The sequence below is a fragment of the Eleutherodactylus coqui genome, chromosome 6 (genome assembly GCF_035609145.1).
Source record: "Eleutherodactylus coqui strain aEleCoq1 chromosome 6, aEleCoq1.hap1, whole genome shotgun sequence".
NCBI lineage: Eukaryota > Metazoa > Chordata > Amphibia > Anura > Eleutherodactylidae > Eleutherodactylus > Eleutherodactylus coqui.
Window position 1 is genome coordinate 22,494,446 of NC_089842.1, and position 16,446 is coordinate 22,510,891.

The 16,446-nt window shown below is 44.3% G+C and overlaps 1 protein-coding gene across 1 annotated transcript in view; it reads left to right on the top strand.

The window, feature by feature from the left end:
- LOC136633506 (IgGFc-binding protein-like) overlaps nucleotides 1–16,390 on the top strand; it is a gene marked incomplete at its 3' end in the record, with an annotated part of 33,054 nt that extends 16,664 nt beyond the window's left edge. Inside the window, exons 3-10 of the mRNA XM_066609266.1 lie at nucleotides 692–1,906; nucleotides 7,380–7,684; nucleotides 9,060–9,567; nucleotides 9,641–10,221; nucleotides 10,348–10,828; nucleotides 14,398–14,981; nucleotides 15,170–15,689; nucleotides 15,774–16,390. Of these exons, the coding sequence (XP_066465363.1) occupies nucleotides 692–1,906; nucleotides 7,380–7,684; nucleotides 9,060–9,567; nucleotides 9,641–10,221; nucleotides 10,348–10,828; nucleotides 14,398–14,981; nucleotides 15,170–15,689; nucleotides 15,774–16,390 (4,811 nt within the window). The remainder of the gene's footprint in view (nucleotides 1–691; nucleotides 1,907–7,379; nucleotides 7,685–9,059; nucleotides 9,568–9,640; nucleotides 10,222–10,347; nucleotides 10,829–14,397; nucleotides 14,982–15,169; nucleotides 15,690–15,773) is intronic.
- Nucleotides 16,391–16,446: the final 56 nt, after the last annotated feature.

The window sequence follows — 16,446 nt, forward strand, 5'->3', positions numbered from 1 at the left end:
GATCGAGGCTGTTGCAGGCAGGTGTCAGCTGTCAAAGACAGATAGCACCAGCCATGTAAGCTGCGGGCTCCAATCCCAGTCCTGCTTCATACAAATCCTACACCCAGGAGACGTACATGTACATGAATGACATAGAGCAGGGTCTCCCATTCAGAACCTCCTCTATAACCCAAAAGGGGGAGTTGGTCAACAAGAGTGACTTCCATCCTGGCAGACCTTCTGCTATCCCAGTATTACAGGACTGACCTTCATATGAATGGCCATTCTGTAATACTACATCACCCAGCAATGACTGCTGCAGGGTAAATATGTAGTTTGCTGTAGCATTTTCCAGCAAAATCAGTTGGTTACTGGTAGTGGAATCAGCTATTCGCCTTGGGCTGTGCATCATGGCACAACACCCCTTCATTGGTGGCTGGTCGACTACCCATTTATCACCTATTCACAGTATAAATGGTATATCATTGAATGTCCAGCCACTGGAACTCCCACTGATGGCCAGACCCAACTATAGTACTATCGTCTATCCTTTGGAATAGTCTTTAACCCATGAATACTTCCCTGTTATCAACTTCCAGCCTAAAATAAAAAATACATCATGGGATCGGACATAACTTTCCATAATTTGGTGTGTTAACTACATGTTACATCCCTATTTAAAGGTATTGATCGTTGCTTTTTCTCCTCCTAGGCTTTGCATTATCTCATCAGCCAGGCACGGACTTTGCTTTAGTATTCATGCAGAATGTTCTCTCCAGTGGTGGTAAGCTAGAGCTGCTCCTCACATCTTTCTTCCCTGCTACAAAAGTGAACATCAGTCTGCCGAGACAGCATTTCACTAAGGTGGTTTTTTTAACTCCTGGAATTCCTACGTCAATTGAACTACCAAAGAACGTTGAGCTTCTGAGTTCTGTCCGATCAAACATGACTGTCCACATCACCTCTGACAAGCCTATATCTGTAGTGGCCATCAATAGCAGGCCACCTTCTACTGGTGCAGCAGTTGTGTCTCCGATATCTGATTGGGGAAGTGAATATTACCTAATGACCCCAGATGTTGAACTAGAAGGTGCTCTTGGTCAAATAGCCATAGTAAATGGTCCAAAACCAAATTTTATATCTGTCCTGTTGATGGGTTTGGTCCAATTTGAGAAAACAACTTACTTACCCGGTCAGCAGCTCAATCTAACGCTCGGCCCTTGGGAATCTGTACAGCTCCAGACCAATCAAAGCTTAACTGCTAGTTACCTTGTGTCAGAGGATCCTGTGGCGGTGTTTGCTGGACTTGGTTGTGTTGGAATCAATGGCTTGTGTACTCATTTATACTTACAACTTCCGGCGACAAGCGCCTGGGGTTCAAACTTTGTGATTCCACCTCTGTTACTTCCAAGTCTTGGTAAAATAACTATCCTAACAGCTAGTGACACCCTAGTGAAATTGGTCCATGGAAATAAGACCACGAATGTGATAGTGATTCCTGGGATGATTCAAGAGACTGAGGTTGATGAAACAACCTCTCTACTCATTGGAAGTCTTGAAAGAATCATGGTTTTACTCAATGTTTTTTCAAAAGACCACTTGGTTATTTCTGGAATTTTTTACAATGTTCCATCAATAGAGAATTCTTGTGTGGCATATGCGATCATTTCCCTACCCGGCTTCGACAACAGTGTTCTTCTGATTGGCCAGGAAGATGTTTGGACAGGGTTGGAGCTTGATCATAAACCTTTACTTGGATCACCATGGAAAAGTATCGGTACAACTAAACTGGTTTATTCAAATCTTCCTCTACAAGATGAGAAGCGCTACCACTTCATATCGAATCCTGGACATGACTTTGGATTGGCCACAATTGGTATAGGAAACTCAAGTGTATATGCAATACCTGGAATATGCTTGGATAAAGGTAGGAGTTAACTTCTGTAATCTTAATATTGTTTGGCTAAAGAAAAAAGTGGCAGTGAGGTGTTCCACAATTAGAAAAGCATATCTGCTTTCTTCTAGAAATAGTGCCACACCAGTTTACAGGTTATGTGTGGTATTGTCACTCAGCCCCAGTGAACTAAAGGGCCACTCCGGTGAAAGCACACTTTTCCATGCCTGCCTCCCTCACATGATTGCCTGTCACACTTTGGAGGTCACCTCTGTCTATTCAAGCCACTTTCATGCCATGCAGCCTTCTGTCTGATACTCATCAGGCACCATCTTGAGGGTGAGATTTTTTTTTTTTTTTACTTCCACTTTCACATCAATCCCATGATACATCAGCAAAGCATTAGATGAGGCAATACTATTTTTGTCTGCTCGGTGGACAAATTAATTATTATTAGGTCCTATAATCTTCTAAATAAGTTAGACCATATGTATACAGTCAGGAGGATGAACTGTGATCTCCTCTATTATACCTGTGAGACAGGGGCTGTGTGATCATCAGCAGTAACTGTGATAAGAATGCCTGTGTGTCCCTGTAGGCAGTTTCTGTGGTAAATCTATGCAAGCACATCGCACAAACTGAGAAACTAAAAATGATTCCATAACCTCAAATGGGGCTGAGTGACTATAACAACATGTAGACAGGTGCGGTGCAGTTTGTGAATAGGACAGCCATGCTCTATTCTTTGACAGCTCCTTTAGAGTGTTTTCAGACAAGTGGAATATTTCCGCAAGGTACACTGAAAGATGCAGCCTAATCTACAGCTGCAGATTTTGGTGCAGAATGTTCCATGTCTTTTAGAGCATCTTGTGTAAATATTTTATTAGTCTGAAAGCGCCCTAAGGCCTCATGTCCACGGGCAAAAGAAGAATTAAAATCCGCAACGGATTTTAACTCTTCTCCTGCACGCGGATCCACACCCCATAGGGATGCATTGACCACCCGCGGGTAGATAAATACCCGCGGATGGTCAATAAAAGGGATTTTTTTAAAAATGGAGCATGAAAAAATCCGGACAATGCTCCATTTTCGTGCAGGTCTCCCGCGGGGACAGCTCCCGCAGGCTTCTATTGAAGCCTATGGAAGCAGTCCGGATCCGCGGGAGACAAAATTCGGAATTTACTCACCTGCTCCGGTTCTTCCCTTCGCCGTGGCTCCATCTTCTCTCCGTCGCGGCCGGATCTTTTTGCTTCGGGCCGGCGCATGCGCGGGGCACGTTACCAACGTGCTCCGACGTGCCCTGCGCATCCACCGGGCCGAAGAAAGAAGGTCCGGCCGCGACGCAGAGAACATGACGCCGCGGCGAAGGGAAGATCCAGAGGGGGGGGAAAGGTAAGTTAATTCTTATTTTCAGCGCTCATGTCCGCGGGGCAGGAGGGACCCGCTACGGATTCTCCATGGAGAATCCGGAGCGGGCCTGATTTTCCCCGTGGACATGAGGCCTAAGGCTGGGTTCACACGGGACCAAAATCCCGCAGAAATCTTGCGAAATGACTGTAAAGCCGCAAGATTTCAGCTAAATAAGCGCAGCTTTAAAATCTGCAGATTTTAGAGCTGCTTCGCCGCCTACATTCCGCTGCGGCCATTTCTCCCTATAGAGGAGAGAGGCCACTGTGGAAACTGAGAAAGACTTGACATGCTGCGTCTTTGATTTCCGCGCCGCATGTCATTTTCAGTGTGGCTTGGCCGCAGTGTGTGGACGAGATTTTTGCAAATCTCGTCCGCTTTGTTGGCTTTTTCCAGGATTTAAAATGCGGGCGGGATTTCCGTGCAAAGAGTCCGCACAGACATTCCATGGCAATTCTGCCCTGTGTGAGGCCTCATGTGTCTAATTGTATTGTACAAAGGCATAAACTGGCAGCCATAGATGCCTTTTTATATTGAGTTTGTTTGTTTGGTTTCTGTATCCTATGTTCTATTGGATAACTGTTATTCTCCGGTATGGTACTGTATAGCAGCTAGTGATGTGAAATCTGCTGTTTGCACGGGGGCCATGTCTGTTAAAAAAAATGTAATTTGGGCTAGTAGTACTAGTTCAGGTAAATGGGAACACTCTACCATACTAGCTTTCTTTTTCTTTATGGTCACTTGGACGAGAGCATTAGTCCATAGGAGAGCCTTCACTACTGCAGGAACCTTTTATGATACAACACCATGTGTCCACTTCACTGGCCCTCTTTCTTACAAGGTGCACTTCTAAAACTTATTGCAGGTTTCTATGAGCATTCTCATCCCCTTTTGTAATGGCCTTAGATTTTATTTTCTTTCACTTCTCAGTAAGCAATGGACACTATTGGCAGTCACTGTGGAACTGCAGGAAACGTGGCACAAGCAGATTACAGAACCTAGAGTTTGTCATCACATGGACTGAGTTCTATAATTTCTTTAGAAAAAGCATGTAAATCTACCAAAGTGGCTTAAAGGGGTTATCCAAGGAAGTAAACCTTTTTAGGAACAGGTCATAGTGCTGCAAAAACCTAAAAGTTCTTCCCCTCCCTGTATTCAATTGAAACTGCCCTAAAAAAGTAACAAATGACCTTATGACAGGGGCAACTACTGCCTGTTAATCCTCCTTGATCTCTCCTCTGTGTTTGACACTGTTGACCATGACCATCTTCTTGCTTTGCTTCACTCCATCAGCCCAAAGGACACTGCTCTCTCCTGGTTCTCCTCCTTCCTTTTCTGACCGCGCTTTCAGCGTCTCCTTTACTGCCTCGATCTCCTCTCCGCTCCCCCTCGCTGTTGGGGTCCCCCAGGGCTCGGTCCTCCGCCACTTCCTCTATCTACATGGCCCCAATCGGACAAACCATCCGCAGATTCGGCCTCCAATAACACCTCTACTCTGACGACACCCAGTTACACGCCTCTTCGCAAAATCACTGCACCTTTCCTTCAAAACATCACCGACTGTCTTCTGTCTCGAACACCATGTCCTCCCTTTTTATTAGACTTGTGCTCTCAAAAACTGACCATCTTGTCTTTCCACCCTCAACAAGCCGACATCCCCCCCAACATCTCCAAATCCGTATCTGGCACTATCATAACCCCCTGACGGCACACCCACTGCCTTGGGGTAACACTGGATTCTGACCTCTCCTTTACCCCCCAAATACAATCTCTGGCCCAAACATGCCGCCTGCACCTCAAAAATATTGCTAAAATCTGGCCATTCCTCATCATGGACACACTTAAGACACTCGTTGCTCTCATCCATTCCCGGCTCGACTACTGCAACTTGCTGTTTATTGGCCTTCCCTGCAACAGACTCGCCCCTCTCCAATCCATACTAAATACGACAGCTAGGCTCATGTTCCTATCCTGCCACCTTCAGACACATCTGCACCATGTCAGTCACTGCATTGGCTGCCCAATGCCCATGCACTTCAGAACTCAATTCAAACTCATCACCCTCACCCACAATGCTCTCCACAGTCCCGTGTCAATGTATGACTTTCATCCTGTCCATATATCATCCAACTCGCGCGCTTCACTTGCTAACACACTCAGACTTAACACCCTTCTAATACGAACATCACATGCTCACCTACAGGACTTCTCTAGAGCTGCACCGGTCCTCTGGAACGCTCTACCCCAAAACATTCAGAGAATCCCCGATGCACGGAACTTCAGATGCATCTCTTCAAAGAAGCATACCAAACCATCTGATCTAGTCCCCCGCCCCCTGTCCCTCCCTATGGCTTTCCACTTTTGCCTATCATGTACACTTCCTGCCCCATACCTCCTGTACTACACCCCGTTTGTGTCCTAAAAACTGTATATCACAGGTTATCATCAAATTGCTGTTTCCTCTTGTTCCCCCACCCCCTTTGTTTCCAAATAATTCAATACCACATGTAACTTTTGTAACTTCCGTAATTTTTATATTGTTTGTGTTCCCTATGTAGCTCAAAAGCTGTGAGGAATAAGTTGGCACTATACAAATAAAGATTTATTATTTATTAAAGCCACATTCTTGCCAGTCCTAAAAATGCTTTTCAAGTTCAGCACAACACAGATGATGATCTGACACAAAGGAATATAACTGGTGCAGGGGATCGCTGGCTAAATTAAGTTGGCGACTGCCTGCAGCGGTCACTTAATTCTCTTGTTGGTGCTGTTGTCGCAATCTGAAAGTAATGCAAGTGTTGTCAAATAGTCATCTGCGTGTTGCGGGCATGTTATGTGTTCCTCTTGTGTTGGCTGCAGCTCACCTATTTTAACTGGCAAGCCTACATCTAAGTCACTACCCGTGTGCACACATCCAGCCTTTTTCTGAGGGCCAACCTAACTTACATATTTCCAGCATGTTTGGTATTGTAATGTAGGTGATGACGTCTTTGGAAATCTGTTGGGGTTAATTCGATTTAAAGAGCTGCAGGATGGTGTGAATACTTTGTAGCAGTCTCTCTAGCTGGAGTCCCTGCAGCTTTGTTCTCTCAGTGATGTCTGTTCTGGCGCATTATACAGCTGTGCTTCTCAAACGCCAGCAGTCTCCTCTCTTGTGCCACTGTCCCACTCTAATATGCACAGACTCTCCAGGACACGTCTTCCACAGCTCCCAAAGCCGACTCCACTCCCAGCAATGCAGTCTCTCTTAAGGCTCAGTTCTATTGGAATTGCTCTCCAGTTTACAGCTCTCTATGATCTCAAGCCCTCCAGATCTCCCACTTGATATTTGCAGCCAATGAGAAGTCATACTACACTCCGTTAGAGAAATGCATAAACTGCAGTAATGTATGACAACCAGTAGAGGTCGCCCTTGTACCATCCAAATTACATAATTATAGGAACCATAATTATTACAGCACAAATTCAAATCTGGGCTCCGTTCTTACAATATCATCTCTGGCTTACTACAGTTGGAAGTAAAGCACAGTGGGGGACTGGGCACCAGTGGAGCAGAAGCAGAGGAGGATCGGGTAAAGGAGTACGTTGTCTTGCTTTTACAGCACTATGGCCTGTTCTCAAGCATGCTTATCTAAATAACCCCTTTTAAGTCAGTCACAGTTGCCTATCCCATGTAATGAGGTAGTAGCATCTGAAAAGTTAAGTTCAGTATGTAATTGCTCTTTTGACGTATAAACCCCAAAACGACTATTTCAGTATAGAAACTTGTAATAAGAATGTGAAGAAATATTGTCCGGGAGGTCTTCAGTGAGCCATTATTCATGAGCCCCTTTAAAATCCTGAGCACTGGTGCCTGTCTTCTGCAATTCTTGTGGGTTCACAGATGGAAGACTACCCCTAGAGGTGTGGAGGCTGACCATTGGACTGTACAAATCTGTAGAAGGTGGGTTCCAATCCCACAAAAGGAAGAAGAAAAAGTTGTATATACAGTGTGTGACCAGCTCGATCATGCTGTAGTTTTGTATATATGTCTTCTAGATGTATTCTATTTTTGGTGAACCGCTGTCATTTCCTCTTTTTAATCCCCTTTCTATTTCAGAATATCTTCTCTGTGGGTTTGCATGCACAAGCCCTGTCTGCAGTGACCTGGGGAAGACGTCCAGCTGTGCTTCGTTGACGTCTCCAACGTGCATGATGTGGGGGAAAACGCATTTGCTGACCTTCTATAAAGCCCACATGCTTCTCTCTGAGCTTTGTCCACATGTCCTCCTTCATTCCCAAGGAGTTGACTTGAGTCTACAGCCATTTAGTGTGGAAATACAGCCCAGTTCTGACTTAATAGTGCAAATAAAGCTGTATGACCTAATCCTGGAAGTCTCCAATGGACACCCCGGAGTTGTTTATGTGAGTTGATACAATGTCTCAAACTTAATCCTAAATTAACCCCGATCAGGTTTACTTAGAAATAAGTGGATAATTAGACAGTATTTTATTTTTACACTATGCATGTACAGTGCTCAAAAAATGTGAGCACTTAAGTTCCACAGTAAGGACTCGTTCTCACGGGCGAGGAAAATCTTGCGCGCTTTGAGCAAGATGCACAAAACTTGCATGAAAATAGAACTCCTACTTCTTAATGGGTCTATTTACATGGCGATTTTTCTCACAGTGGTACTGTATGATGGAAAGATCACAGCATGTTCTATTTTCATGTGGGTTTTGCCTGAAAATAGAACACACAGATGTGATGTCTCGCGCACATCGCACAGGACATAGAGGGGTTCGACTAGCGCTTGGCCATGTGAATCTGCCCTAATACAAAGTCACACTTCAGGGATATCAGTCGGAAGCAGAAATCAGTTGTGAATCCATTTCACTTGCTTTGGTACATATGAAAGCAACAGGAGCACCAAAGAGGCGACAGTAAGAAACCCAAAAAAAGGAATGGAGTTGATTATTCTCTAGTTCTGCGTTTTGATTGTTTTTCCCTAGTGTACTTGTCACTACTGATAGCATGAGTCACAACCTGCAACCTTGTGTGGCACAGAGTGTTTAGGCACCAGAAATGCAGTCCTAAGCTCTCGCTCATGACCACAGGTAGCCGGCTCAAGGTTGACTCAGCCTTCCATCCTTCTGAGGTCGGTAAAATGATAGGCAGCTTGGTGGGGAAGGGGGAGCAATAAATAATTACCTGAAAGTGCTGTAGAATGAGTGGGCACTATACAAATAACAAGATTTTTAATTTTTTTTTTTTTAACCTAATCCAGTTGAACAGGTAGTCCTGCTCCTCCAGGATGGCATATTCATATGTGCCTTCACAGAAGGGTTTGCTGTGTCTTCTACATAGTCTCAAGACCATGGAGTAGATACCCGTGTGCAAGGAGAGCTGGACTAGGCTGTAGAAGGGCATCAACCCAGCTTTAGGACCTGAGGAACAGTGGATCACTGCTGGAGGCCTACGAATGATCTCCAGCAGGCCCAACATCCTGTAGTGGGACCTGCACTCACAGCCCAGCACCATGTAGCTTGATTGGTATTCGCCAGTGAACACCAGAATTGACCGCTCTGCTATTGGCATCTCATTTTCTTCACAGTGAGCTTGTGTATATCCTTGAGATCTGATGTTGGTGTTCACTCAATTTTACTTTAACAGTGTATATTGTTGACTTGTAATTGGAGGTTTTTAAATTGCCATTGTAGACCTTTTGTAAAGGGTCAAATCTTGTATCTGACCCCGACATTAAAGGTCTTATTCCCCCTCCCCTCCCCTTTCTTCCAGATTAACAATGAAAAGCTGTATGCTCCAATAAGTGTTCATGATGGAAGCATAAATGTCACACGCTATGGATTCTTGGCCACCATTATAAATGTCACCTTCGGTCTACGTATCGTCATTGGAGACCATGGCTTCCTCTATATTCAAATATCTCAGGCCTTATATAAAGGTCTGTCTGGAGACTGCATTGCCCAAAGTTCCAAGAAAATGGTAAACTCAATCAGACCCAAATTGTTCGATTCATCGCTGATCTGTGAGCTCACCGCCACAGAAGATCTGAAACCATGTGACCGTGCAAGCACTACTGCAGGATTCTCAAACTGCAAAATTATGTTGACGTCTGAGATTTTTCAGTCTTGCCACATGAAACTGGATCCAAAACCATTCATTAGGAGCTGTGAATCTGAAGTCTGTGCCGGGCGCTCTTCATGCTCAGCCATAGAGTCATATGCTCTGGCATGTAGTATTAATAATGCCAACCTAATAGGATGGAGAAATGTCAGTAACTGTGGTAAGTTACTGCATATATGAGTAAATGTAGATTTTTCAGGACATATCACCACTAATTTTACAACTTTTTGCAGGTCTACAATGTCCCCGCCACAGTCACTACAGAAACTGCCCTACAACATGCCACGCAACTTGTGTGGAGGCCCAAACTTCCCAATGTACTACCAGCTTGTGCTATGATGGTTGTTTTTGTGACGAGGGCTTTAAAATCAGTGCTGAGAGCTGTGTAACGAGCGACAAATGCGGCTGCTATTGGCAAGATAGCTATTATCCTAAAGGAGTATCTCTTGGTAAAGACTGCAAGTCAAGATGTAACTGTTTTGAATCCAATATGGAGTGCCACCAAATAAATGGCTGTGATGTAGGCAGCTTATGTGAGTTGGATAGTGGCTTGTGGTCCTGCCATCCAATAAACTACGTGTCATGCACTCTGTACAGTGACTCTCACTTCGTAACATTTGATGATCAAGCCTACACCTTCAATCGCTTGTGTGGTTCAAGAATGGCAGGCATCTGTTCCAACTATTCTGGTCTGGAAATGTTTGAGGTCCACGTCATCCAAGAAATTGCATTGGGAACAATAATTAAAGCAGTTAACATCACCGTATATGGAAAATCTATAACATTCAGCCCAGATTATACTGGGAAAGTAAATGTAAGTCCTACATTTCTATCACTTCTACATTAGATTTATGACCACGTTGTGGACCATTATAAACCTATTGCCTTCAGAAAACCACTGCCTTAAACCTCAGTTTTCCCCTCTTTTTTCTATTTCTAGGTAGATGGTATCCTGGTTTATACTCCATATGTAGTTGACGACCATCTTCAGATCTATAAGAGTAACCTCGGTGCTGATGTCCTGCAGACTGACTTTGGGTTGGTGGTTTCATTTGACCGGATGAAGCGCCTTCTGATTAAGGTTCCAGACTCTTATTTGGGGTCAGTTTGTGGACTATGTGCTTCCACAATCAACTTGGTGTCAGACACATCTTTGTGCGGACAGTATTGTCAAGGAGTCTGTACCAATTGTTCTAATGAGCTTTATCATAATGAGGCAACAACGTATTGCGGTTTAATCATCGCTCCTCAGGGAGCCTTCAGAGATTGCTATGGAACAATTAACCCGTACCCTTATTTTGAGGCATGTGTTAATGATGTGTGTTCTGGTTCCTCTTGGTGTCCAACTCTTTATGCCTATGCTGCTGCATGTCGGGAAGCTGGAGCTGAGACTTACCAGTGGAGACAAGAAGCAGACTGTGGTAAGAAGCAGTCATTTATGTTTTTTGTTTTTTTTTCCTGATCTAGAAGTTTTCTAGTTTTTGTTCCTAGGAGTAGGGTAACTGGATGTAGGCTTGACCTTGCAAGCCACCCAAATTCAGTACTCTTAAATAAGCCTATTGCATGAACACACTGGCACAACATTGCTTCTTAACACTTGCATGGATACTGGGTAACCTTAAACAGGTTCTATATGGTGACAAGCAGTCACAAATGTCAAGTGAAGCATCTAGGGATGTGCTAAGGTTTGCTTATTGGTATTTGGCTTCCAACTAGACTTTAATTTTTTTCTTTTCTTTTTTTGCAAAGTTTTATTCCCACTACCCAGTGCAAAGAGTTACTTTTCTGCCTCGTGCCTGTATCGAAGTACCCCAACAAAAGGGTATTCCTCACTAGTAATGTCATTGCCATCATAAGCCGCCTTAAGAATGGAACTAGCACTACAATATGCATGTCTTTTGAAGGCAGGGTATGGCATTTTAACATAGTATGTTAGATTGAACAAAGCCATATTTCCATCTAGTTCAGCCTATTACCCCCTCTCCCCCAACGTTGATCCAGAGGAAGGCAACAAAATATCCATTTAGGTAGAAGCTAAGTTTCCTCATTTAAGGGGGAAAAAAATTCCTTACCAACTCCAAGTATGGCAATCTGAATAACCCCCAGATCACCAGCCCTTCTAAAATGATTAGTGAATATAACGTGATATTGTAATGCCCAAGAATGGTGTCCAGGCTCCTCTTAAATACTTTACTTAGATTTGCCATCACCACATCCTCAGAGAGTTTCATACTCTCACTGCTCTTACAATAAAGAACCTCCTATGTTGGTGTAGAAACCTTTTTTTCTTCTAGATGTAGAGGGCGCCCCGTTGTTACAATCAGTCTTTGGTATAAGTAGATGATGGTAGAGATCTCTCTTTTGTTATATTTACACATAAATATTAAGTCACCCCTCGGTCAGTTGTTTTTTTTTTTTTGTTTTTAACTAAATAACTCCAATTTTGATAACCTCCCTGGTATTGCAGTCCATCCATTCCATTTTTTATTTTAGTTGTACGCCTTTGAAACCACTAAAGCTCTGATATGTCCTTCTAGGGTATCGCTCCTCAAAACTGTACACAATATTTCATGAGTAGTTTGACCAGTGACTTGTAGGAGGAAGAACAATGTTCTCACCTTGTGCCTTTTGGCCTCTTTTGATGTACCTCATGATTATATTTGTCTTGGAAGCAGCTGCCTGATACTAGTTGTCCCAGTTATATTTACAGTTGACTAAAATCCGTAAGTCCTTTTCCATATCAGTTTTGCCCAGTGGTTTCCCATTTAGTGTAATGGTGACGTGTATTTTTCCCACCCATATGCAGTCATAGAATCATAGAATGGTAGAGTTGGAAGGGACCTCCAGGGTCATCGGGTTCAAGCCCCTGCTCAGTGCAGGATTCACTAAATCATCCCAGACAGATATTTGTCCAGCTTTTGTTTGAACACTTCCATTGAAGGAGAACTCACCACCTTCCGTGGCAACCTGTTCCACTCATTGATCACCCTCACTGTCAGAATTTTTTTTTCTAATATCTAATTAGTGTCTCCTCCCTTTCAGTTTCATCCCACTGCTTCTAGTCTTTCCGTGTGCAGATGAGAATAGGGCTGATCCCTCTGCACTGTGACAACCCTTCAGATATTTGTAGGCAGCTATTAAGTCTCCTCTCACCCCTTTTTTTTTTTTTTTTTGCAAGCTAAACATTCCCAGATCCTTTAACTGTTCTTCATAGGACATGATTTGCAGACCACTCCCCATCTTGGTAACTCTACTCTGAACTTGCTCCAGTGTGTCTGTCTTTTTTTAAAGTGGGGTGCCTAGAATTGGATACAGTATTCCAGATGAGGTCTGACTAAGGAAGAGTGGAGGGGATAATTACCTCACGTGATCTAGACTCTATGCTTCTCTTAATACATCCCAGAATTGCGTTTGCCTTTTTGGCTGCTGCATCACATTGTTGACTCATGTTCAGTCTATGATCTATTAGTATACCCGTCTTTTTCACATGTGCTGCTTAGCCCAATTCCTCCCATTTTGTATGTGCTTTTTTTTTTTTTTTTTTTCACTTTTATTGTCCAGATGTAGGACTTTGCATTTCCCCTTGTTAAATACCATTCTGTTAGTCACCTCCCACTGCTCAAGCTTTTCTAGATCTTTTTGAATACTCCTCCCTCTCTTTACTAGTTGAGCGATAACCTTGCGCTTTGAGCGGGGGGTGCAGAAGACAAGGCAGACATGGCTGCTTGTCTTCTGCATCCAACTGTTCTCTGCTCGGAGTGTCAGGCTGTTATACAGCCGAGCTCTCCAAGTGGAGGATGCAGAAGACAAGTGGGGTGACTCGCTTGTCTTCTGCAACCAGCTGTTCTCTGCTCGGAGTACCCAACAGCAAAGCGCTCTGAGAAGTGGATGAAGAACACAGCTGGACAGCTGTGTTCATACCCTGCATATCTTCGGGCAGCTGGATACAGCTGAAACAATCGTATCAGCCTTATCCTGCTGTGAATTCCTGATAACTGATCACTGATCTTTTAGCATGCTGAAAGACAACAATGAGCGACAGCTTAATGAAAACTGCACAAGGTCAGTGCAGTTAGACACAACAATTATCGCTCAAAAGATAACTCTGAGTGAATTATTTTTTTTGAGCGAAAATCGTTGTCTAAATCAGCCTTTAGCTATCCCTTCTAGCTTTGTGTCGTTGGAAAATTTGATCAGTTTCTCATCAATTCCCTCCTCCAGATCATTTATAACAATTTTGGCCAACACTGGGCCTAGGACAGAGCCTTGTGGTTCCCCACTTGATACATTCTTCCACTTGGATGTGCAGCCATTTATGACCACTCTTTGAGTACAATCACTCAGCCAGTTGTGAATCCACCTAACAGTTGCCTTGTCAATCCCATGTTTGGTCATTTTTTTCAATAAGTATGGTATGAGATACTTTGTCAAATGCTTTACTAAACTCAAAATTTCATCAGTGTTAAACCTAATTTGCCACTTTTCTGCTCAAGCCCTAAACTTATCTAGATCCGCTAGCAACCACATTCTGTTCTTTGTATTAATTACTTTATACAGGTTTGCATCATCTGCAAATTTTGCTATTTTACTGTGCAATCCTTCTACAATGTCATTAGTAAATATATTGAAAATAATAGGACCCAATACTGACCCCTGAGGTACCCCACTAGCTTCTGTGACCCAATCAAAGTATGTACCATTAATAACTACCCTCTTCTTTTGATCACTGAGACCAAGCATTCTCATTTTACATACCAACCTCTTATGCGGCACAGTATCAAATGCTCTGGGACTAGTCCTGCTCTGGTCCAATCTAGAACTTCACTCCTCATAGAAGCTAATAAGATTAGTATGACAAGTGTCCTGCTGAAAGCTGCTTGGGAAATATTCTTTAAAAAAACGTACTCCAATTTGTATCAAGACAGAGCTCCTCTTCAAGGTTTAATTGCACCTTTTGCTAATAGGACTATTCTTTTTTTTTTTTTTCCAGGTTATGCATGTCCACCCAACTCCACTTATACTAATTCCAGTAGTTGTGCCTCCAGCTGTCACCCTACTTGTGGTATCGCCTTACCCTTAACGTGTGATATTGAATGTCAAGAAGGTTGTCAATGTGATTCTGGCTTAATCCTCAGTGGTGACAGTTGTGTTCTTCCTGAGGACTGTGGATGTTATGTGGATGGCCGGTACTGGAAACGTGGTGACCTTTTCTATGATGAGCAATGCCAAAACCAATGTTCCTGCTTGGATGGTGGGATTGTCTGCGAGAGCCATAATTGCACTTCAGAAGAGCGTTGTACTGTTGTTATGGGTGTCAGAGCTTGCTATCCTCTCTCATTGACATGCTCTGTGTCAGACCAATCGTATCAAACCTTGAATGGTTTAAATTACCCGGTCGATAAAAACTGTCTATTAGTGATGGCAATGGTAATAAGCACCAAGAAAGTGGTCAGCTTTGATGTCCATTTGAGAAGGAATGTTTTAAGCAATGGTGACTTGACAAATGTTCAAAAGGTCATTCTAAAAGTTTATGGATATACAATGGTCTTAAATCTACACCATGAAGGGCTTGAGGTAAGAAAACACTCTATTGCCCATCATATGGGAAATAAGACTCTGACATTATGGCCTCAATCTTATTAAGAACGTCTGAAGTGTTGATGAGCCTGGCTATAACTTGCTGCCTTCATCTCCAATTTTACTTATGAAATGTGATTTATAGATTAATGCGACATAAATGTCCAATTGTTTTTCTTCTGCAGGTCAATGGTAATCTGACAAACTTTCCACTTAATTTAGACAATCAGATATTTGGTTATGCAAATGGTTCACACAAAGTGCTAGAAACAGACTTTGGTCTCCAGCTGACCTTCAACCCTTCAGTGGTCTTGCTTACAATACCTTTAGACTATGCAGGGAGCATTCGTGGGCTCTGTGGCAATGATGCAATGGCCAGTGATGACGCTGCTGATCTCCCCATTGAAAAACTCCTGTCATCTTGGAGCTCACATGTAGAATATAGCCTCTGTAATGAAACTTTGGAACACATCTCCAACACCATGCCTGCATTCAATGCGACACATTACTGTGAGCTGCTAATGGAAGCTGAAGGACCTTTCCAGGAGTGTCATACCATCCTAAATCCTCAAGGCTTCTATAATAACTGCTTGTCAGCTGTGAATGAAGGTTACTTGCAGTTAATCTGCCAAAGTATACAGTATTACGACAATGAGTGTCAATGGGCTGGAGCAACAGTTCATGCATGGAAGACGTCTCTGTGCGGTGAGTTCACTTGACATGAGATTGCATTGTCTAATGCTTGGCTTGTGTGGTATTTTGCTAACCTCTTTCATATTTACTTCACAGAATCTGAAAGAACTCCAGTTGATAAGGTCTTAGATTTGGCTCCCTTATCCTCAGCGGCTCCTTCATCCTCCTCCTCAGCGGCTCCTTCATCCTCCTCCTCAGCGGCTCCTTCATCCTCCTCCTCAGCGGCTCCTTCATCCTCCTCCTCAGCGGCTCCTTCAGCCTCCTCCTCAGCGGCTCCTTCAGCCTCCTCCTCAGCGGCTCCTTCAGCCTCCTCCTCAGCGGCTCCTTCAGCCTCCTCCTCAGCGGCTCCTTCAGCCTCCTCCTCAGCGGCTCCTTCAGCCTCCTCCTCAGCGGCTCCTTCAGCCTCCTCCTCAGCGGCTCCTTCAGCCTCCTCCTCAGCGGCTCCTTCAGCCTCCTCCTCAGCGGCTCCTTCAGCCTCCTCCTCAGCGGCTCCTTCAGCCTCCTCCTCAGCGGCTCCTTCAGCCTCCTCCTCAGCGGCTCCTTCAGCCTCCTCCTCAGCGGCTCCTTCAGCCTCCCCCTCAGCGGCGCCTTCAGCCTCCCCCTCAGCGGCGCCTTCAGCCTCCCCCGCAGCGGCGCCTTCAGCCTCCCCCGCAGCGGCGCCTTCAGCCTCCCCCGCAGCGGCGCCTTCAGCCTCCCCCGCAGCGGCGCCTTCACGCTCGGCCCCAGCGGCGCCTTCACGCTCGGCCCCAGCGGCGCCTTCACGCTCGGC